This window comes from Apodemus sylvaticus, chromosome 18 (genome assembly GCF_947179515.1).
Source record: "Apodemus sylvaticus chromosome 18, mApoSyl1.1, whole genome shotgun sequence".
Classification (NCBI taxonomy): Eukaryota; Metazoa; Chordata; class Mammalia; order Rodentia; family Muridae; genus Apodemus; species Apodemus sylvaticus.
Window position 1 is genome coordinate 59,541,792 of NC_067489.1, and position 23,720 is coordinate 59,565,511.

Sequence of the window (23,720 nt, forward strand, 5' to 3'; positions counted from 1 at the left end):
AAGAAAGTAGTTACTGAATATAGACATCAGAAGTCTATAAAATCATAAAGTTCAATAAGCATTCTGAATAAACATAGAATTTCCATGCTTCAAAGGCACTATAAATAAATGAAACCATATTAAAACTATATTAGTGAAATTTGTTTTCTCAATTTTCTATTAGGCGTTCACTAATCCCCATGAAATATGCATTATTTTATTTTTTTTTTGTTTTGTGGATAGTATACTGTGAAACTATGTAAGCATGTAAAATTAAATTAAATAAACATTGTTCGTACAGAATGTTAAGGAAAAGAAACAAATAAAATAAAAAGAAGCAAGTACATTTTAGTAAAGTGATAAATTAAGTAATTTATCACTTTTCTTGCTTCCTGCAAAATCTAACTTCCAATTCACCCTCATTTTGTTCTGTTGAAAGTTTTACTATACTCTATGTTGCCTCAGGGTTACACACACACACACACACACACACACACACACACACACACACAGAGAGAGAGAGAGAGAGAGAGAGAGAGAGAGAGAATGTTCAGACTCTAATCATCACACTTAAGAATTAATACTTTATCTTGTCAATTTATAACCATGTTAGGTGAAATGCAGTCACAAAAACATGGCTTACACCTTAAAAATGCAAAAAAGGAGATTAGATTGATGATAGACAGAGAGATGATAGGTAGATAGATAGACAGACAGACACAATGACAGGCAGGCAGGCAGGCAGGCAGACAGACAGACAGACAGTATTTTTCCCTCTTGCTCAACTGTAATGCAGGTGTATTGAAGACTCTCTGAATGGATACTGTTTTAATTTATATTATGAAGCATCATTACTTAAAAAAAAAGATAGCCCTAAATTTAGAGTATGTTTTAATTAAAATTAAGCTCATGATGGCCTGCAAGAAGATTCGGGTACCTGCCTACAGGCCTGGTGGTCTGAGTTTGATCCCTAGAACCTCCACGGTGGAAGGAGACAGCTGACGTTTATAAGTGTCTCTCCCACATTCCACATGTGTGCTGTGGCATGCAGGCATGAGAGAACCACACAGTGTAGTCAAAATTTACCTTATGAAATGCAAAGTTTAGAAAGGAGCTATCGACATAATCCCGAGTATCTTAAAATGTTATATAAGTATTTTCTGATACAAAAACCTCCTTCCATTTCAAATCAAAGTATTATCATCACTGTGACACTGTACTCAGAGGTCTTAATTTGGGTGATGATAAATTGCAGTCCATTCTTCATTTTATATGTTACTAGAAGTTAAATTTATCACTACAGGTCTTGACTAATTAAGGTCAGTGATAAAGGCAATTTTATGAGCTGTGTATTCACAACAAGCACTCCTAACCAAACCCAGCCAAACCAATAGCACGTGCAATGAAACAAGTGCTCAATTTCTTATAAAATGTAAATTTTAGTTTAACTAATAGGCCAATATATTTGCTTGAGAATTTGCCTCTTTTACTTTTTATTAAAAATAGTTTAGTCACTCATACAATACATCCAAACCACAGCCTCTCCCTCTTATTCCAGCTCCCTCTCTCCCAGATCCACTCCTCCTCCATTTCCTCTTCAGAAAAGAGCATGTCTCCAAGAGACAACAGCCATACAGGGCAAAACAAAATATAACAAGACAAGGAGAAAGCCTTTGTATTGAGGCTGGGCAATATGCTTCACTTGTGTAAATGGAGAAATTTGAGAGAATCTGATTGGTCATTAATGATCTTCCCCAGTGTGACATCAGTAGTATTTTTCTTCATTGGCAGTTTACAAAAAAGTGTTTCTCTATTTTTGTTTTTTTTTAAGTGAAAAGAATTAGGTCAGTATATGAAGTAATGATATCATCATGGTATATCCATCAGTATACCTCATTATAATTTGTATTTTTATTAACTCTCTTCTGGTGCTCTCTCTTAAACTGTCTTTAGTCTTAGGTAAAAAACTGACAATAACTTAGAAAGAGAAGCATGAGGTAGCAATAAATGGTTCTCAGGAAAAAGGGGTGCAAAATGGAGTAAGAGAATCCGTTTGCATTATATGATTTTGTTGCATTAGGTGAGACATTAAGTCACCACACAACAATAAGCACAGAGTAGCTGTCTAGGAAATGTCGTATGACTGCAACTTATCTAGTAGTTTAAAAAGTATAATACAGGCTTGGACCGATAGGTCAGTGATTAAGAGAAAGGGCTGCTCTTCCCAAAGACCTTGGTTCAATTCCCTGCACTGGGGTCTGTGCTGGGTCACAAATATCTATAACCCAATTTCCAGGGAGCATCATGCCTTCTTATGACACCTGTTAGCACCAGGCATGCATGTGGCACACAGATATACATGCAGACACAACATCCATGCAAACACACATACAGAGATAGTACCTATTCATACTTATGTCGTTTTAAATTAAGCTACTCAAACTTGGCTGATGTTAAATTTTATTACATAGCCTGTATACAACTATAATAAACTTGAACTTTCTGTCCTATTTAGTAAGAATGAAGTGTCTCTATTTTATAAAGAGTATAAAATGGTATGATTTTGCAATGTCATACCTGGACCAAGTTCATGAGAGTGTCTCTGAAGTGTCCTGAGGTCTCTGAATAAATGTCCTCTTGAAGGTTATTGCTGTACTCTGGGCAATAAAATATCCATGTTAAAAACGTGACTTATTACAGAACCTTATATCAATGGGCTTTACATAGCCTATGCTAGTGAATGTTAAGTATGAGGAAGCCATCAGCCAGCTTGCTTGCTTGCTTGCTTTCTTCCTTCCTTCCTTTCTTTCTTTCTTTCTTTCTTTCTTTCTTTCTTTCTTTCTTTCTTTCTTTCTTTCTTTCTTTCTTTCTTTCTTTCTTTCTTTCTTTCTTCCTTCCTTCCTTCCTTCCTTCCTTCCTTCCTTCCTTCCTTCCTTCCTTTCTTTCTTTCTTTCTTTCTTTCTTTCTTTCTTTCTTTCTTTCTTTCTTTCTTTCTTTCTTTCTTCCTTCCTTCCTTCCTTCCTTCCTTCCTTCCTTCCTTCCTTCCCTCCCTCCCTCCCTCCCTCCCTCCCTCCCTCCCTCCCTCCCTCCCTCCCTTCCTTCCTTCCTTCCTTCCTTCCTTCCTTCCTTCCTTCCTTCCTTCCTTCCTTTCTTTCTGTTTTGGTTTTCCAAGACAGAGTTTCTCTGTGTAGCCCTGGCTGTCCTGGAACTCACTCTGTAGACCAGACTAGGCTCAAACTCACTTGTACTCAGAAATCTGCTTGCCTCTGCCTCCCAAGTGCTGGGATTAAAGAAAAACTTTCGCCAGTGGTTCTTGAGAAAACTAGGCATAATACTATCGGAGGACCCCACTATACCGCTCCTGGGCATATACCCAGAGGATTCCCCAGCATGTAATAAGAACACATGCTCCACTATGTTTATAGCAGCCTTATTTATAATAGCCAGAAGCTGGAAAGAACCCAGATGTCCCTCAACAGAGGAATAGATACAGAAAATGTGGTATATTTACATTATGGAATACTACTCAGCTATTAAAAACAATGAATTCATGAATTTCTTAGGCAAGTGGGTGGAACTGGAGAATGTCATCCTGAGTGAGGTGACCCAATCACAAAAGAACACACATGGTATGCATTCACTGATAAGCGGATATTCACCCAGAAGCTTGGAATACCCAGGAAACAATTTACATATCAAATGATACCCAAGAAGGAAGGAGAGGCCTCTGGTCCTAGAAAGGCTTAGTGCAACAATATAGGGGAATACTAGGACAGGGAAGCAGGAAGGGGTGGATTGGGGAACAGGGGAGGGAAGAGGGCATATGGGACTTTGGGGGAGGGGGATTCAGGAAAGGGGAAATCATTTGAAATGTAAATAAAGAATATATCGAATAAAAAGGATAATTAAAAAAAGAAAAACTTTCATTTTTGTTCAGAAGCAGAAGGGGTGACTGTGAGAACTGCTCAATGCTCACAGTACACAGTGGGATGGAAATTAATGCATTGCATTTTTTGATATGAAAATAATGATATTTTTATTTTAAAAAGTAAAAAAAGGTTGATTTTGAGATAACTTGTTGGGCCAGTGACATTTACATAAAGTAAAAAGATATTTGTTGAGCAATAGTAACCATTTGTTGTATTTTGTTTATACTCAAGGTGTCTCTTGGGTAAAGGACAACATTCCCCCGAATCAAGATGTTGAGCACATTCAGTCATATGAAAGCATCAGCCTCAGAGATATTTGTTATCACACTTGTGAAAAATCTGCTTGATTTTCTCGGGAATTATTTCCTTTTCGGGGTCATAATCATCAGCTTTATTTTTGAACCAATTGGTTTTTCAATAAGTCATATTGCTTAATTTTTGGTCTTTCATATTTTAGTATTCCGATTGATTATAATTGTATATATTTATATGGTACAATATAATGTTTCAATCTATGCATATATTGTGTAATGATATCTGCCACGTATCATTCTTATTTGAAATAGCCAGTCCTCTGCCGGCTACATTGACATACACGATACATTATTATTATTATTAATTATTATTATTATTATTATTATTATTTCTCTTCACTGTACTATCAAGCACACTATCAGAACTTATTTCTCCAATGTAACTGGGACAGTGACGCAGTTGATCAGCCTCGCCATCCTTCCTTCTATTGAGTCCAGAGCTACCGAAAACCTTTATTTTACTTCAGTGAATCACATTACAAATATAAGAGTGCCTGTCATCGTGGCTGTCATCTTGACGCATCTGGGAAGAGGCAACATCATGTGAAGCACTGATTCCTTTAGACTGGTGTGTGGCCCTGTCTGTAGTGGGATTTTCTTGTTTGCTAATTGAGGTAGGAGGGTGATGCCTCTTGTAGGTGGTGTAATCTCTGGGCAGGTTGTCCTTAGCTGGACAAGAAAAGTAGTTGGGCATGCCAGGGGAAGCAAGCTAGGAAGAAGTGTTTCTCCATTATTTCTGCTTCAGTTCCTGCCTCAGGTTTCCATTTGAGTTTCTGTTCTGAATTTTGTCAGAGATTGGCTGTAACATGTAGGTCAAATAAACTGTCCCTTTCCTCTTGCTTTGGTCAATGTTTTACCCGAGCAACAGAAAATAAACCAGAACAGTGCCTTAAATGTATTTAAAATAAATACATGACATAGAATACTTTTATGTGTCATTCGCAAAGCATGCTTGTATACATATTTATGTATTTCCTTACGTAAATAATAGGCTTCTCGCATCTGGAAAATCTCCCCATTTGTTCTCGAAGCTAATATTTCAATGAGGCAATTCTCATCAGTTCCTGCTCCCTAAAAGTCAAAGAGAAATATGAAGATACTTTTATGTGGAACAATAGGTCTACACTGTGTACAATAAGTGAACAAAGCATTCCTGGTGTTCTTTGAGTAGATAGATGGGAAAGGAAGCACGTTCTGGTTAAAAGTCAGCTCACTCTCAGGTCTCTATCAGCTGTTCACTGTTTGATGCCTGAGAAGGATGATGCTTCTGCAGGAACTTGGTCACTTTACAACACTATGGGCATTGCTAATCAACATGGGAAAACACACTAAATGATTCCACTTTCCTTTAGAGCGGAATTTGAAATTCCGTGTTGCTGGAATATCAGTTCTTAAGCAGTTTGAAATTAGAACATGGGTCTCATAATTTATTAAGTCTCGGGGCCCCATGCTTGCCTCTCTGTGGCTGTGGAACTGTGTTCAGATGGCCTCAGCATTTGAACTGCTGTGTTCTGTGCTTTCATTTAGCACACAGTGATCTCTCTAATCTGTATGGTCTTAAAGGCAATTTCACAGAAGTCTTCTGGGGACACCTCACCATTCTGTGAAGTGTTGAGAAAGGTTGCTGTTTCCATCTAAACAGTAACATGAGACCACACTCTTACAATTTTCTTCTACATGGAAGGGAATATAAGGACAGAGAAAAAGGAGGGAGGTGATTGGAGAAGGGATGAAGAGAAGAAGGTTTATGGGACATATGGGGAGGGGGGATCTGGGAAAGGGGAAATCATTTGGAATGTAAACAAAGAATATAGCAAATAAAAATATTAAAAAAAAGAAATGGTGATTGAAATGTAAAATTTGAAAAAAAATATACGATTAGTTGGAATTTCTAAGAATTTTATAAAATCACTGTTCTGATCAGTATATATTATGGATAAAATCCATGTATATTTAATGTTTTGTCTCTTGCCTCATCTCTGCCACACACTAGGGTGGTCTGGTCTTTGGCAAGCACTTTATGGAGGTATTAAAATGATCTTAAAGGTGTTGAATGCCAGTACTTCAAAGGAGTCAAAGGTCCTTTCCCCCCCCAAATCCCCATACAATAAAATCTATAATTTATTTCATAAAATGACTTTTCAGAAAGGTCTTATTTGTTTTAGAGAAATAATTTTGATACATCTGAGCAATAATCTCCATATGTATTTAACTTAACTTATGGTCATAAAAATAACAATTGATCATTGATATTTGATATTGATATTGACTCTGAAAGAGTATTTTATTTCGATTCTGAGCCAAATGTTTACAAATAAGTTTAAAGGATTCTCATGAATTTAAACATATCTTTTCCAACATGAGGTCACATATGGAAGAGAGATAAATCTGAACATCACCAGAAGCTACCTCATTCATTCCTGTTGGACCTGAGCTTGAAGAGATCCGAGTATGTCTGAGTCTCTACAACTGAAGAATAGGCTGGCCTGGCCGCGTGACTCAGCCACTCTCCTTTCCCAGAAAGCCTCTTTTCACCACATTATTTCCATAGTTTGACAATGGGTTAGTTATGCTCTTTTGCCTCTCTGATTATACAAATTGTGGTACTGTCACCAATAAGTCTATCCTTTGTTGAAATGTGAGCCTGTCCCTGTCATAGGTGTATTATTGGATCAGCCTGTGTCTGATGCAGGTATGTTACTGGACCATTTACCTTCATGGCGTGCCAGAGCTCATGAGCATCGTAAGATGGTGGAGGATACATCAGGCCCACCATCACTTCTTTGAAGTGAGATGAAAGTTGTTCCTTCAGGTCTGCAATCAGGTCCTATGGAGGAAGAAGTAAACATAAAAATTAAAACATGCACCGAATGTAGAAGAGAAACATGACTGTGAGGAATCTTTTATGAAAATGTCCTTCTCATATTGTCAAACAATAAGTGTGGTTTTGATTCACACACATCTTTGGGTTACACTGGACAATGGACTTGAGGGACTGAAATGACTGATTTGTTAATCACGTCTGTGAATGATAGAGTGTGGAAATTTTAGTTACGGCAGTAGAGGAGCTATTTCCATTTATAATCCTCAACCCTCATGCTTCTTTTGATTTCCATATGAAAATAAACATTGAACTTGCAAACACTGAGCCCACAGTCTTTGGTTTTCCTGGACATAATTAATGAGCCATTAATCTTTAAATAAAATATGTGTTTTACCTTATTTCCTTATACAAAGTCTCTTTCAGCAGGGTGTACTTAGTTACTCTGTGGAATAAAACTTACATGAACTAATCTTATACATTTTTCAAATAAATCCACATTATGTAAAATATTGAAAATTGTGTAAATAGATAAACATAAATGCCAGATTTTAGTTCTTGGGATGAAGATATAAAATATTAAATTAATACTTCTTTCTAGTTTTCTGGTATACTAAGAAATTAAAAACTATGCTAACTACATTTCTGTCAGTTCATCCAGACAATTGAAAAATATTAAAGTTTATAGAGTTTTTCTAAAATGTATAAAGTATATCTAGTTCTACTTAAAAGTGTGCAATAGTATTTAGTATTTTAGACTATTACTAAGGCATAACAAAATTTATTAGAATAAATTCAATCTTGTTATACTTTATTTGCATGGCAAAGATATTAGAAGAGACAAACTTGAAGGACTGAGAAGACATTGAGTAAAATAGAATATGCATATAAAATGGCAAACTAACTTTAAGTCAACATCAAGTTGGTTTAAAATCTAAATGTTCATGGAGACTCAGACATTATTTATTCCAACCTGTTTTTTGGTGCACAAGGAATGGCCCTGAGAAACTGGGATCTGAACAAGGCAAATGGAAGAGTGTGAGAATTTAAGTAGCCACTGTTTAGTATGCGCTTTGAGGATGTGAAAAGAATTTTGATTCACTGCATCAATTCTGCAATTAGCTGTAAATAGTGCTTGGTTTAGGTGAGAAATAAGAGGCAGGGGCCTGGATATGATCCCTTTGTGGTTTTTAAAAGACAGTCTTACTGTACTGCCTAAGTTGGCCTTGAATTCACTATCCTCCTGCCTCAGTATCCTGAATACTATAATTACAAGTGCATGCCACCAAGCTTAGCCAGTCTGTTTTGTAATAGTGTCTAGGGAACAGGGAGCCTAGATTGGGAATACAGCATATGTTTTAAGAATGAAGAGTTTATGTTAACTTAGAGATGATACAGTGGATTGGAACTATTAGTGCATGCAGACAGACATATTCAATATGCCATTATAGACAGATAGCAATGCTCAGACAGCTAATATAAAGGTTTAACACTTGAACTGGCTCCTGAGATACCAGTTTTTCTCTAATCCTAAACTGAGTGCTTATTTGAAATTTATTGTAACAATCAAGGTAAGACTTCATATGCATATATTTTTCCAGTGTCTATGAACACATAGATTGTCTCAAAAAATTTCCTAAAGTCAGTGTTTAACTATATATAGTGTTGTACAACATGTAGATAGAACATTTGTAATATGTAAGTAGATCAATAAAAATGAAAGAATAAACAAACTTATGAATAGATGAGTGGGGCCGGGTGGTGGTGGTGGTGCACACCTTTAATCCCAGCACTTGGGAGGCAGAGGCAGGTTGATTTCTGAGTTTGAGGCTGTCCTGGTCTACAGAGTGAGTTCCAGGACAGCCAGAGCTACACAGAGAAACCCTGTCTCAAAAAACAAACAAACAAACAAACAAACAAACAAACAAAACCCGGAAAAAAAAAGAATAGATGAGTATGGAAAGAGAAATAGATTTTATTATCTGCAAAGAATAAATGTACTCTTCAAGTTGAAGATTACTTGAGCATCCCAAGTCTTTGATTTAATCTTTTAGCATATTTGTTTGATCACTGCTCTTACTCCATATGTATATAACACCTCCTTTGTTTCTTTACACATTACACCAATTCTAGACAATATTGAATATGTATTCCACTACTAACCTTGATTGGAATTGCCACTAGATGGCAATATATGTCTTTATTTCGTATCTCTGTGTGTATGAGAGACAGAGAAAAAGAGAATGCTATAGAAAGTTTGTTTTAAAAAGTTCAGTTAATATCCACTTATTAGTGAGTGCATACCATGATTCACCTTTTGAGTCAGGGTTACCTCACTTAGTATGATGTTCTCTTGCTCCATCCATTTGCCTAAGAATTAACCTAGAAAACTGGAATACCCTAAACATAATCCACACATCAAATGAGGTACAAGAAGAAAGGAGGAGTGGCCCCTTGTTCTGGAAAGACTCAGTGAAGCAGTATTTGGCAAAACCAGAACGGGGAAGTGGGAAGGGGTGGGTGGGAGGACAGGGGGAGAGAAGGGGGCTTGCGGGACTTTCGGGGAGTGGGGGGTTAGAAAAGGGGAAATCATTTGAAATGTAAATAAAAAATATATCGAATAAAAAAATGTAAAAGTTCAGGCATTAAAAAAAAAGTTCAGTTAAATAACAGGTTAGTGAAAGAAGCCATGTTTTCGACGCTCTTTACTGATACTATGTTATAGTTTTAATCTTGTGTATAATATTGGCATGAGATTGAAAGAATATTACTAAATTTCTTTGCATGTTTTACCTTTCTGAGAAAAGCAAACAAAAACCCTCCTCACAGGACCCATACAAGTGTCATAAGACTTGAAAGGAATTGTTAAAAATACTTTTAACACTCCAAAATGTACTCCAAAAATGTCATTCCCTCCAAAATATTCAAAAAGCTTGCATATCAGTAGTCTTTAGCTATAAACAATGGCTATAAACAATGGCAATATAGTATGGCTTCCATCTTCTCATCTTCACAGTATGTGTCTTTTACTATCCCCACTGCTCAGAGCCTCGTCTGTTATCTTTCGTTTCTTCTATTTTCACCATACCCGGTGTCAGTACAGTCTATCATCTCTAACTTGGAAACAGAGCCATGTTCTGTACACATGGTGATGCTATATGAAAACGAAGGAGATGGGAAGTTCCCAGAGCTTAGTGACTCTCAGGTTCCTAATATGAGCAAGTACAGTCAGTCTGTGATGTTCACACAATGAATGCCTCTTGTGCCTTGCTCAGCCCCTGTCCTTGGTAAGCAGCATGTGTTTACAGTCCTTGAACTGGCCAACAGTACTGGCCATCTCTGGCCAACCCTCGCTGCTTCCCCTTCTACCCGCCTGGGCCAGACCTTCATCTTCTCTCCTCCACAGTAACAGAGCAATGATCTGATGAGCTCTCCTGTGCTTATTCCCTGTTTTCTCTCTAAAAATATGATGACAAGTTCCTGAAAATAGAAAGGAAATCAGACTAACTATTCTGCCTTAAATGTTCCTCTACGCAAAAAGAAAACGTTGTCCTTCTTCACCATGGTTTATCTCAGAAGAAAGCAGGCACTGGGTATGTTATTGCAGGTAAATATCAATGTACATTCTTACCAGCATTGAAAAGAGTCATAGTACATTCTGATCATACCTTGGCACACATTGCTCTTCTCTTTGCTCCTGATTGGTCTACTCTAGCTATAGTGGGCTTCTTCCTGCTTCTGGAAGGGCAGGTCTGCTCTGGTGCTTGGCTTTGACCTTTACTCTGCCTTTCATATTATTCCCCAATGTTTCCTCACCCTTCAGGCTTCTCAGAGAAAACATATAGAGCCACTCATTCACCCAGTCCCTCCAGCACATCCTGCAATTCTCACTCGACTTTGTCTTATTCCACAGCACCCACTTCAGACTGATAGGTTTTACCAAATAACGTTCCTTCCCACCAAGGCAGGCATCGGTTCCACCATGGCAGAGACCTGACCTGCTTTATCCACCGCTTTTCCATCAGTCCATGGAGCTGTGCCTGGTAACTACTAAGTACTTGTACAATAATTACAAAGCGAGCAAATGAATGGATAGGACAACATGTAATTCAACAATTATTTGTTTGTAGTCATTCTTGGCTAGTGTAAAAATAAACAAGGAAAGCAATCTCTATTCCCAGCAGCTTTCCCTGAGTGGAGGGCACAGAAATCAGGGAAAATCACCAAGGCACAGTGCACAGCAGGCTGAACTCTATAGAAGGAGAAACAGCATGCTATTCTCAGGGCACCAGGAAGGAGACTGTGCCTTCAGCTGGCAAGATAAATATTGAATTGTATGTTTAAATAAGTACACTTTGAAAGTTCAAAGAGGAACATTCAAGTTGGCTTCCTAATTAGACCCTTACATTCTCACTTGGAGTTATATAAATAACTTCTCAGACACAACCTCTGGAGTGTGACTTTCCCCAGCCTCATCGCCTCTGATTTCTTATTTTCTGAAGCCTTGCCCTGAAGCAGGCTCTGCTGGAATCACAGCTTGGCCTTCCATTAAGCTAATGAGTACTTGCCTTTCAAATTGAGATGTTCGGTGCCACTGCTGAAACCATCTGACCGCTCTGATTAAATTAAAAATGAAACAACAGTTTCTCATCCATGACTTCTTATTCACATCATTGTCTTATGGATGAAATGGGGGGTCAAAAGTGGACTATGATGTTCTACTTGTTTGAATATACTCAGGGGAACGCTTGCATATGCTTTTAACTTGTATGCCTTTTCCTAATTAATCATAAAAACAAGGCCTATTATTAAAATACTCAAAAGGCCAGCACGTAGAGTGAAAGTTTAAATCTGGCTTAATTCTACTTACTGTGAGATTCATGTATAAATATACAATTGTGCTTCATTATAAAGACATCTGTGCAAGTTGCATTACTTTGTTACAGTAAAAAAATATTCTTCTAAACAGCCGCATTCCACACACAGTTTGTTTAATGCTTCAGGTTCTGATGCAGACCTGAGTTGTTCTGTTTTGTCTGATGGGAACAATAATAGTTTAGTCTTCTAGAGAAACACAGCATATTGAAGTTGGTACGGTCTGAATCTTGGATTTTCCTTGGAGGCTCTTATGTGAACACTCAGTCCTCACTCTATTTCTGTTAGGAAGTAATGGGTAGTTATACTAGTTATACTAGTTCTGAAAACTATCTGGTTTGGGCATTAATGTGAAATGTTGGGTAGTATATGCAGATAGGAAAATATTCATTGGGTCAGTTGACACAGATAGTTAAGTCAAGTAGAACTGGCCAATAATTATACAGGGGCATAAGCAAGGCTGTCCTCACAGCTCTGGTAAGTGAATTATCCCCCTTTGATGATTTTATCTTGTTACTCGTGTTTGGGATGTTGGGCTGATAGCTTCAGTTTAATACTTAAAAAGTATAAGTTGATTTCCAGAGTGGTTGTACCAACTTGCATTCCCACCAGCAGTGGAGGAGTGGTCCTCTTTCTCCACATCTTCGCCAATATCTGCTGTTTCCTGAGTTTTTAATCTTAGCCACTTGGTGTAAAGTGAAATCTCAGGGTTGTTTTGATTTGCATTTCCCTAATGACTAATGATGTTGAGCATTTTTTAAGCTGCTTCTCAGCTATTCGAAGTTCTTCAGGTGAAACTTCTTTGTTTAGCTCTGTACACCATTTTTTTTAAGCTTCTTATTCGATATAATTTATTTACATATCAAATGATTTCCCTTTTCCAGCCCGCCCACTCCCCGAAAGTCCCATAAGCCCCCTTCTCTTCCCCTATCCTCCCGCCCACCCCTTCCCACTTCCCCGTTCTGGTTTTGCCGAATACTGTTTCACTGAGTCTTTCCAGAACCAGGGGCCACTCCTCCTTTCTTCTTGTACCTCATTTGATGTGTGGATTATGTTTTGGGTATTCCAGTTTTCTAGGTTAATATCCACTTATTAGTGAGTGCATACCATGATTCACCTTTTGAGTATGGGTTACCTCACTTAGTATGATATTCTCTAGCTCCATCCATTTGCCTAAGAATTTCATGAATTCATTGTTTCTAATGGCTGAATAGTACTCCATTGTGTAGATATACCACATTTTTTGCATCTACTCTTCTGTTGAGGGATACCTGGGTTCTTTCCAGCATCTGGCAATTATAAATAGGGCTGCTATGAACATAGTAGAGCATGTATCCTTATTACATGGTGGGGAGTCTTCTGGGTATATGCCCAGGAGTGGTATAGCAGGATCTTCTGGAAGTGAGGTGCCCAGTTTTCGGAGGAACCGCCAGACTGCTTTCCAGAGTGGTTGTACCAATTTGCAACCCCACCAGCAGTGGAGGAGTGTTCCTCTTTCTCCACACCCTCTCCAACACCTGCTGTCTCCTGAATTTTTAATCTTAGCCATTCTGACTGGTGTAAGATGAAATCTTAGGGTTGTTTTGATTTGCATTTCCCTAATGACTAATGAAGTTGAGCATTTTTTAAGATGCTTCTCCGCCATCCGAAGTTCTTCAGGTGAGAATTCTTTGTTTAACTCTGTACCCCATTTTTTTAATAGGGTTGTTTGGTTTTCTGGAGTCTAACTTCTTGAGTTCCTTGTATATATTAGATATTAGCCCTCTGTCAGATATAGGGTTGGTGAAGATCCTTTCCCAATTTGTTGGTTGCTGTTTTGTCCACTTAACAGTGTCCTTTGCCTTACAAAAACTTTGTAATTTTATGAGGTCCCATTTGTTGATTCTTGATCTTAGAGCAAAAGCTATTGGTGTTCTATTCAGGAACTTTCCCCCTTTCCCCAGCATGCAATAAGAACACATGCTCCACTGTGTTCATAGCAGCCCTATTTATAATAGCCAGAAACTGGAAAGAACCCAGATGTCCCTCAGTGGAGGAATGGATACAGAAAATGTGGTATATTTACACAATGGAATACTACTCAGCAATTAAAAACAATGAATTCATGAAATTCTTAGGCAAATGGTTGGATCTGGAAAATATCGTCCTAAGTGAGATAACCCAATCACAAAAGAACACACATGGAATACAGTCACTGATAAGTGGATATTAGTTCAGAAACTCTGAATAACCAAGACACAATTCACATATCAAATGACTCCCAAGAAGAAGGAAGGAGAGGTCTTGGATCCTGAAAAGGCTTGTTCCAGCATTGTAGGGGAGTACCAGGACAGAGAAGTAGGAGGGAGTTGATAGGAGAATGGGCAGAGGGAAGAGGGCTTAGGGAAGTTATGGGGAGGGGGGAACCAAGCAGTATAGAACAAAATCAGAACAGGGAAGTGGGAAGGGTTGGGTGGGAAAACAGGGGAGGGAAGGGGACTGATGGGACTTTCGGGGAGTGGGGGTCCAGAAAAGGGGAAATCATTTGAAATGTAAATAAATATATCAATAAATTAAAAAAAGAAAACAAAGAATATTGAAAATAAAAATTATAAATAAAAAAGTATAAATTGTCTAATTCATTGGGTCTGTAGCTGTTGAAAATATTATGACTTCTGGCCTTTGAGGGCATTCTTACAGCCATAGGAAGTCATTATTCTTTCTCATAAACATTAAATTCAAAGGCAAATGGATGGAACCAGAAAGTATCTTCCTGAGTGAGTTAACTTGGTCACAAAAGAATACACGTGGTATATACTCACTGATAAATGGATATTAGCTAAAAAAGCTCAGAATACCCATGATACAACTCAGACCATATGAAATCCAAGAAGGAAGACCAAAGTGTGGATGCTTCAGTCTTACTCAGAAGGGGGAAGAAAATAATCACAGGAGGTAGAGGGAGGGATGGATCTGGGAGTAAGAGAGGAGGGGGAGGAAAATGGGGGAAGGATCAGGTATTGGAGGAGGGGGAGAAGTGTAGAGGGTCAGGAATTTGAATGGAGGTGTGCAGCAGTCAGGGATGGGGAACTGGGGGTCGCCACTAGAAAGTTCCAGATGCTAGGGACCAAAGTGGTTCCCAGGACCTAACAGGGATGATATTAGCTGAAATACCCCCAAAAGTGGAGAAAGAACGTGTGGAGACCATATCCAGTGGGTAGGCATGACCACTGTTTGAGGGATGGGGCTGTTCACCCACCTCAAAGCTATTAATCTAGAATTACTCCTGTCAAACGAAAATGCAGGGACAAAGAGTAGAGCAGAGATGGAAGGAAAGGCCATCCAGAGACTGCCCCACTTAGGGATCCATTCCATCTGCAGTCACCAAACCCAGAAACTATTTCTGATACCAAGAATCACTTGCTGACAGGGGCCTGGTATAGCTGTACCCTGAGAGGCTGTGCCAGAGCCTGACCAACACAGATGTGAGTGCATGCAGCCAACCATAGGACAGGGCATGGGGACCACAATGGAAGAGTTAGGAGGAGGACTGAAGCAGTTGAAGGGGTTTCCAACCCCAAAGGAAGAACAACAATGCCAACCAATAAGACCCCCCCAAGTAAAACTCCCATGGACTAAACCACAAAGCAAGAATATACATGGAAGGACCCATGGTAGCAGAGGATTGCCTTATTTGGCATCAATGGAAGGGGAGCCCCTTGGTCCTGTGGAGGCTCCATCACCCATCATAAGAGAATGCTAGGGCGCTGAGGAGGGAGTAGGTGGATGGGTGGGGGAGCACAGTCTTAGAAGCAGGAGAGACTAGGGAGGGGTTACGGAGTTTGTGGAGGGGAAAGTGGGAAGGGGGATTTATTTATTTATTTATTTACATTTGAAATGTAAATAAATAAGATAACCAAATTAAAAAAAAAAACCTGGAATCTTGCTAGTAGTAATTTAGACTACATTCTCCACATTACACTGTTGTCTCTGTGGTCTGTTAGTGAAGTGGACATCATAAAACATATCCCATCATAAACTAGGAGTGTAGTGAAGTCCTCGATGTCTTACATTCCAAGTTGCCAGTGCTTGCCAATCTTGCAACTTTTGTTAAATATAACTTGATGGGGTTTTTGTTTTTGTTTTTGTTTTTTTTTTGTTTTTGTTTTTTGTTTTCCACAGAAAGGAAATCACCTCACAGAGCGTTGCAGACTAGGTTCCTTTTTTGGAGCTACCCACAGTTAAACATTTTCAAGTCACAGTGCTGCTATTTCTGGTCAATCGATTGTTTCCAGTCACACGTTACCTTAGTACTTGACACCAATCCATGCTGTGTTTTAGGATTTCTGGACTGACCATGTTATGTCTTCATTTGTAATTTTTTTAGAAAAGCATCTCAAATATAGGGTAGGATCCAGGCATCCCATACACCTATAGTGTGGTCCACCATTTATATGCTCTTAATTCATCAACCTAGTAAGAATTCTCACTCTGGTTCTTTCTCATTCTATAGTCGTGCCCAGTGCAGTAGGACACTTGGTCCCCACAAGAGAAAAATGTCATATCTACTCAGTCTTTTCCTTGGCAATGCTCATAGTGAGGTGAAGCAAAATTATGTAGACTTGCCTAATATTCGATATTCTAACAGAATCGTTCCTGAGCCTGATGTTCATTTCTTTCTCCTGGCTTACATCTGGACGCAATGTTCGGTCTACACTCTTATCCTCATTAGCAGTCTAACCAAAAGTGTGCATAGGGGTTTACTGTTTTTATCTTCTTCTATTATTTTAGGATTTTTGTAGTCCTGGACTATAAAAGAGTATTTTCTTCTCATTGAACTATTGTCTCTTTGTAGGATATATTAGCTTTCTGGAAACTTATAAAAATGACCTTGCCCCTCCACAACTTAACAATTCCAAATAGTCCCAGTTATATGTTGGAGATATTATAAGAAAAGGTGAAATTGATGCTTCTAAAATGGAATTTGATAGTTTTCTCTTGGTAAAGGAAGAACAATTGCCTTACACCTTGGGCTGGGTTGAATTGCATAATTAAATTATATTGACCTGGGAAAGTGTACTGGTTGATTTTGTGTGTCAACTTGACACAGGCTGGAATTATCACAGAGAAAGGAGTTTAAGTTGGAGAAGTGTCTATATGAGATCCATCTGTGGGACATTTTCTCAAATAGTGATCAAGGCTGGAGGGCCCCTTGTGGGTGGTGCCATCTCTGGGCTGGTAGTCTTGGGTTCTATAAGAGAGCAGGGTGAGCAAGCCAGGGGAAGCAAGCCAGTAAAGAACATCCCTCCATGGCCTCTGCATCAGCTCCTGCTTCCTGACTTGCTTGAGTTCCAGTCCTGACTTCCTTTAGTGATGAACAGCAGTGTGGAAGTGTAAGCTCAGTAAACCCTTTCCTCCCCAACTTGCTTCTTGGTCATGATGTTTGTGCAGGAATAGAAACCCTGAATAAGACAGAAAGCATTCACAGTGGCAACAGCTAAGGTTATTACAGATGATAGAGTCACATTAGACATTTTCATTATGACCAAGGTGAAAACAATCGCATAGCTAAGATATTTTACTGAATGATCCAGCTTAAAATTTCAAGACAAATAGGGGGAGTTGAATTTGAAAAGAAGATTGGTTAGTCCCCAATGATATTGTAATGTTTGTTAGCTCACTGAACCTAGGACTCAGTGAAAGTACTATTAGAAATAATACGTCAGTTTACTTTTTTGTGTTGTGCAGACTCCTGTTTATAAGAACGTTAATGAAAATCAAGAGAAATTGGTGATCTGTCAGACTTTGTTGGTCAGTGCCGTAAGAGTTAATTACCTTTGGCACAATTGTTAACATTTGTAAGTTGCCAAAGTTGTATAGAAATTGGGGTCAATACAGGTAGATAGCAGTTTTCTCTGGGCCTCATATTTAGAAATCTATGCACAGTGAGTCACTGATAGCTTTTCGTTTTGTCCTGATTCTGTAAGAATGTTTTTATATCACTGTGAAAACAGAGATAAGGTTTCCATAAAGAGCAAACACAGGCATGCATTTTGTCCATTAAAAGAATTTTGGTTTTGTGATCTCTTGGTTTCTTGGCTACAATGTGACCCACCATATGTAAAGATGCTCTTCACATTGATCCCTGGGAAATCGCAGTTCAGGAACCTACTAACAACAGCTGAGACATGTTTGACCATTCCTAATGAGAGTACTGAAATTCTTCTGTCTTTGACTCAAGGGCCTTCTGTACCAGCATCCGTGTTATCTTGATTGGTTAACTTGCTATCTTGTAAAGAAGTTAATATCCTACACTTTTCATAGTTCTCAATGCTTATCTATATAATTATATATTTTATCTATCTATATTATGTTTTATATAGTTATGATTATTAAAACAATCATGTAATACAAAACATACCTATATAAATATTTTCAATTAGCATAATATAAAAAATGAGTAGTATAAAAGTATGAAGACATACATATCAATATAAAGGCAAAATGCCGATAAAAAACACATAGAGGATGCAGACTGCTAATTGCCAAGAAGCAGCATCTTGTCTATAAAAGAGACATGGAAAGCTATCCTCCAATACACTTGTCATGGAAAAGAAGGAAAGTTAAAACCTACAGTGAGATTTCTGTTACACACACATAATAGAGTGGTTAAAACTGCTGTGAAATTTCAGTTGTGCCTACATGGCAGACATATTAACCTGATGAAGCTTTGTATCATCCAGTGTTACTGATCACATAAGGAAAACAGGAGTCATGTATTGTGGGTACAAGTGGGAACTCACAGAAGTGCCTTAGAGAGAAACGTGAAGCCCAGCGAGGCTACTTTTAATGCAGAGATAACTGTATTGTCAGTTTACCTTTCCCTCTTCCCCTCTCTTCTCATTCTTCCTTTCTGTCTTCATTACTGTACATGTCATTAACAATTTCAATAAGAAAATTAAATAGGTGATTTTATGAAATCATACAATTTTGATTCTTTAAATTTTTTTTTAAAAATTAGAAATTATTTTAAGTTAATAATTAAGTTTTATTTATTAATTTAATTCCCAGTTTTATCAGGAGATTTGGTTAATTTATATTAATGCCTATTTAATATTTATAAAACATTTATTTGTGACAAACTATATAATCTATTTCAGTCTTTGGACTAAAACTATTTCTATTACTCCTATTCAAACTAGAATTGAGGTGTGAAGGAAAAAGTATTCTTCTATAGGAAGGGGAAACATATCTATAAAGTAGACCAGATAATTTCTATCAAACAACTTTCTAGCAATATTACTCTTCAGATATTGATATTTTTAACCATGAAGCTTAGGGACAGAAAGGGAAGGTGTAATTGAGAACATGGTGAACTTGAAGAACGAACACTTTGCAATTAACATCTATTTATAGAGTGCCAGTGGAACTACACCGCTCAGTCATCCATGACAGGATGCCATGGGCTTTAATCAGAATTTCTGTCTCAGGATGCTGAGGACCAAAAGTCAAATGTCTTCGTGTGTTGGCTTGCTCTGTTTCCCTGACGTGCACACGGTTACATCATTTTCATCACACACACACACACACACACACACACACACACACACACACACCTTGGGGTCTCTTCATTTTCTTATGAAAACCTTCCCACTGGAGGAGGGATCTATCCTTTTTACGTTTTCAGTTTTTTTCTGATTTGTCTCATTAGAACTCTATTTTGAGTTATAATCACAGTGGAGATAGGGCTCTGACATATATTTTGGGGACCCAGGTTCCATCAATAGTGTCAACCATTTCAATTTAATTGTGGTGGGCACTCTGGGCACACTACACTGGTAAATCAAACAAATATCCCTTCCTTTCTGGAGCTTGTGTTTCAGAGGGAGGGGATACATCATGAGTAATAGATGGATGTATTAAGATGATAAGAATTATGGACACGCCGGGTGGTGGTGGCGCACAACACTTGGGAGGCAGAGGTAGACAGATTTCTGAGTTGGAGGCCAGCCTGGTCTACAGAATGATTTCCAGTACAGCCAGGGCTATACAGAGAAACCCTGTCTTGAAAAACCAAGCCACGCCCCCCCCCCCCCCCCCCGCCAAAAAAAGAGTTATGGACACACCACACCACACACACACACACACACACACCAAAGAACATGAGAGGGAGTTATTAATGTCAATATATACCTTGGATTGGTTACATTGTCAAATATATTAAACTTTTTGGAGTAGCTAATCAAGACCTTGAAGAATGTGGGGTATTCCCTGCCTTTGACGACTCTGATGCTTTCTCAGTTGAGAACAAAGGGCAGTAAGGAGAGGCTGTGGAAGGCACAATTTAGCCATATGGTATTGTTCTGGCCTTGCCCACAATTACACAACCAATGCTGTGATTAGATATGGTTGATAGAAATCAACATATTTCGGAGTTAGCCTGTCACAGCTGAAAACTGGGAACACACATAGCTTTACTGCTTCACTCGACCATTGAGGAACCATTGTCTTGTTGTAAAGCTTGCTGTGGATGGACAACCTTCTCCCCAACCCTTAGTCCAGTTGCACTGTCAGCAGGCCAACACTTACTGTGGCAGGAAAGACTGGTGGGTCATCTCATTATTTATACTGACAACTATGCCAATGAGCTTCGCAGTAAATACCTCTCCTGTTAGCTTGAGGATTTGTATTCTGTTACATTAGGGAAGTAATGACGCCAATGAATTTCAAAAGCCTGGTGCTAATGTGAACTATCGGTCAAAAGGAGTTTATAAAGTGTACCTCGAATTGTGTGCTCCTCACAGCTAAGAAAACAAGTCTGTCATCAATGCTCAATTATTCATGTGAATAGAAAATTAAAATATCAACAATCCACACAGAAGATAATCTGTGTTTTCCACCTAGAAAACACAGTGCAGTAAATGTCAAATAGAAGAAGCAATTCTGGATGTTTTCAGTGGTAGAGGTCAGGTGGACCTACCTGAAGGTTGAAGATTAACATGCAGGGGGGTGAGGGAAAACAGAAACCCAGGCAACTGTGAATACACATTCTAAGTCTAGAGCAGATGATGAGGGAATCCCCCCTTTCTATTTACTTTTTATTTTCAAAGAAGGTAGTAGACAACAGATGGGCAGAACACAATGCACTAGATTGACTTATACTCTAAATAAAGAACCTCCTACATATTAGACCTTGGACTGAGTTCTAGAGACAAGGTACAAAAATAAACTACTTCCTATTTTATTTTAGATGTTCTAGTGAACTTGGTAAGACTTAAACATGAACCAACAGCCATTATCATGGTTTTATGTACAGAGACCTCTGGGACTCAAACAGGAAGCAGCTCATTCAGAGCAGAGAACTTTTCAGGAGCACCTGAAGTCTGACTGCATCTTACTGGAGGGCTTTCATTTGGCTCTGAGGTCCCAGCCGACATCAGTCAAGCAGTCTTGGTGTTCAGTAAGCATTTATACTAAGCTCTGCCAAATAAACGTTATTCCAAGTTAGCACACTGGTAGTGAGGAACAGATCAGAACAAACTCATGTGTTAGGTTCTGCTGAATTTGAGGAGTGGGCATGCAGTGTCTGAAAGTTTGATAGGTACAGCCAATGTGAAGAGAAGTGAGACTACTGAAGACAATGAAAGAGCATGATGGGGAGGCAGAAGCATGCAGGAGTGCTGAGGGAAACTACAGATGCTTCCTGGGGATACAGTCAAGGAGTGCAAGATAGAGCAAGAGTGATAAAAGGGAGAGGAAGATGGAGAGGGTGGAGGGAGGGAGGGTGAAAGAGAGAGACAGAGACAGAGAGACACAGAGAGAGAAAGGATGAAAGGACTCAGGTTTATGTCATGCACACATACTTATGATGGAGTAATAGAACAAATGTTAGAGAATTTTTAAGTTTTGCTCTTTGTAGTTATAGGTGGACTGATCTAGTCAGTGAGGGAGGAGGGAGAGGGGAAGAGATTGTGTAGCAGGAACCAATTAGGATTAGTCTGGGCTGAAAACCATGGTGATCTAAATCAAGAATCTGTAATGGGGAAAGGGAAGAATGTGAGGGGGTGAAAAATGGCAGGACTTGACAACTGACTGAATGACGATGCGATTTCTGAGGTGAGGGACAATCCTGGCTCCGTGTTGTTCTATTTCCTCAGTAATTTAGTGATCAGTCATGACATGACGATTATTCAGCCAAAGCATAGGATAAACAACCCTAAGACCTCAGTGAAAAGGGGTTCTCTCTAGTGGAAGTTATTTTTTGATGGGTTTTAAATCCCTTGAGTCTAAGGAACTCATGCCTTATTTTAATCTGCTTTGGCATGCTTTTTGCAGAACTTGATACACAGAAGTTCTTTTGCCAAAATTAACTAGCTATATGAAAAGGTAGGATCTATGTACACACTTGTATTAAAAAATGTTCCTGAGAAATAGCACCACTTATGGAATTGTGTGCATTTAGATCATAATAGATTAACAACTGTGCTACTTTGAACATTTTTACATATCATTTGCAAGAAAGGTAGTTCTGGGAGCATGAGCTGAGCTGACAGTTTTATATGGACAAAACGTAGAACTGTCTTCTTTAGCTTAATTCAACTCATGTCTCTACTTGTAGAGCTTTCTGGATTGTTAACCATTCTAAAACACAGGGCTAGTTTTTTTTTCACATGTGTTATGGTTGTTCAAAGGCTGAGCTTTAGAGACAGAGTCAGTTTCTATGGACTAACTCTGTAGAGAAAGTTTTATGAGAGCGTTTCATCGATAATGTTCACTTGACAAAGTAATTGCTGTTCCAGGCCCTTTTGGCCTGAAGAGTTTTTGTTCTGAATCTGTGGTTTAAATGCATAACAAAAAGCAAAGACTCCTTAACGGTCCTTGCTTTGAAATTAGAATGTGATTACTTTAAAACATGGATAGTTTTATTGCCTTAAACTATTTTTAAACCGCCATTCCTTTTGTTAATGGTCTCCATCACTGCATGCTGGGGAGAAGAAAATTCATATTGGCTCAGAGCTAGGTTGGGACCTGCAGAGAACTGGAGCAAAAGATGTTATTTTTTGACCCCAGTCATCATTAGTGTGCTCTGTGCCACCCCTAACGCTCCATATAGGCGTTCCCGGCCCAACACTTATAGTGTAATTGGACCAAGAGGAATAAAAGGTTATCCAATCTTTCTTTTGTCAGATGCCATATGAATTGGGAAAGCACAGGTAGCCATTGTGAATGTGATTATACCTCAAAGGCACATGCTTTTCATGATATAGCTTTTATCCCTTGAAACACGTAAGAGCAAGACATTAATTATTTAAACTAACATGGAGTTCAGAAATGCTTGTGCTCAGTGAGACTGAGGAAAATAATAAATCCATTTCTCTGAGAAGGGTGTTGACGCTCATGCGCTTGACCTAGAAACAGGTTAAGGTGAGGAAGTCTTACCCGGCCATACATGCTCTGATAGGCCCCAGCTATCATTTGCCTCTGGGCATTGCTGCGTTGTGTTAGGATATCAATCAGCATGTCTTTGTTGCAGTCTAGGAAGAAGCCATAATAAAACAAAAGTTAGTGCTTACTCAGTAGCTAGGAAGACTCCATCCTTTATGGACTAAAACAAATAGGCGGGTGTTAAACATATTAGTACTTTACATTTTTAAACACTATTGAATATCCATCCAATAGCAATGCTTGATGAATCCGACATGCTCCCGAAGTATATTTAATAGATGTGGCTTATAATAAACTTGTCTTATACAAATAAGGCTGCTTTTGTAGGAGCCACAGGAAAACACAGAAGGAAATAACGAAAGCACAAGGTGTCTTCAT

General features: G+C 38.6%; 1 protein-coding gene across 1 annotated transcript in view; it reads right to left on the reverse strand.

Moving 5' to 3' along the window:
• Anxa10 (annexin A10) overlaps window positions 1–23,720 on the reverse strand; it is an 84,958-nt gene that overhangs the window by 12,262 nt on the left and 48,976 nt on the right. Inside the window, exons 3-6 of the mRNA XM_052162128.1 lie at window positions 23,337–23,431; window positions 6,936–7,049; window positions 5,203–5,293; window positions 2,557–2,636 (exon numbers count right to left, since the gene is read on the reverse strand). Coding sequence (XP_052018088.1) covers window positions 2,557–2,636; window positions 5,203–5,293; window positions 6,936–7,049; window positions 23,337–23,431 — 380 coding nt within the window. The remainder of the gene's footprint in view (window positions 1–2,556; window positions 2,637–5,202; window positions 5,294–6,935; window positions 7,050–23,336; window positions 23,432–23,720) is intronic.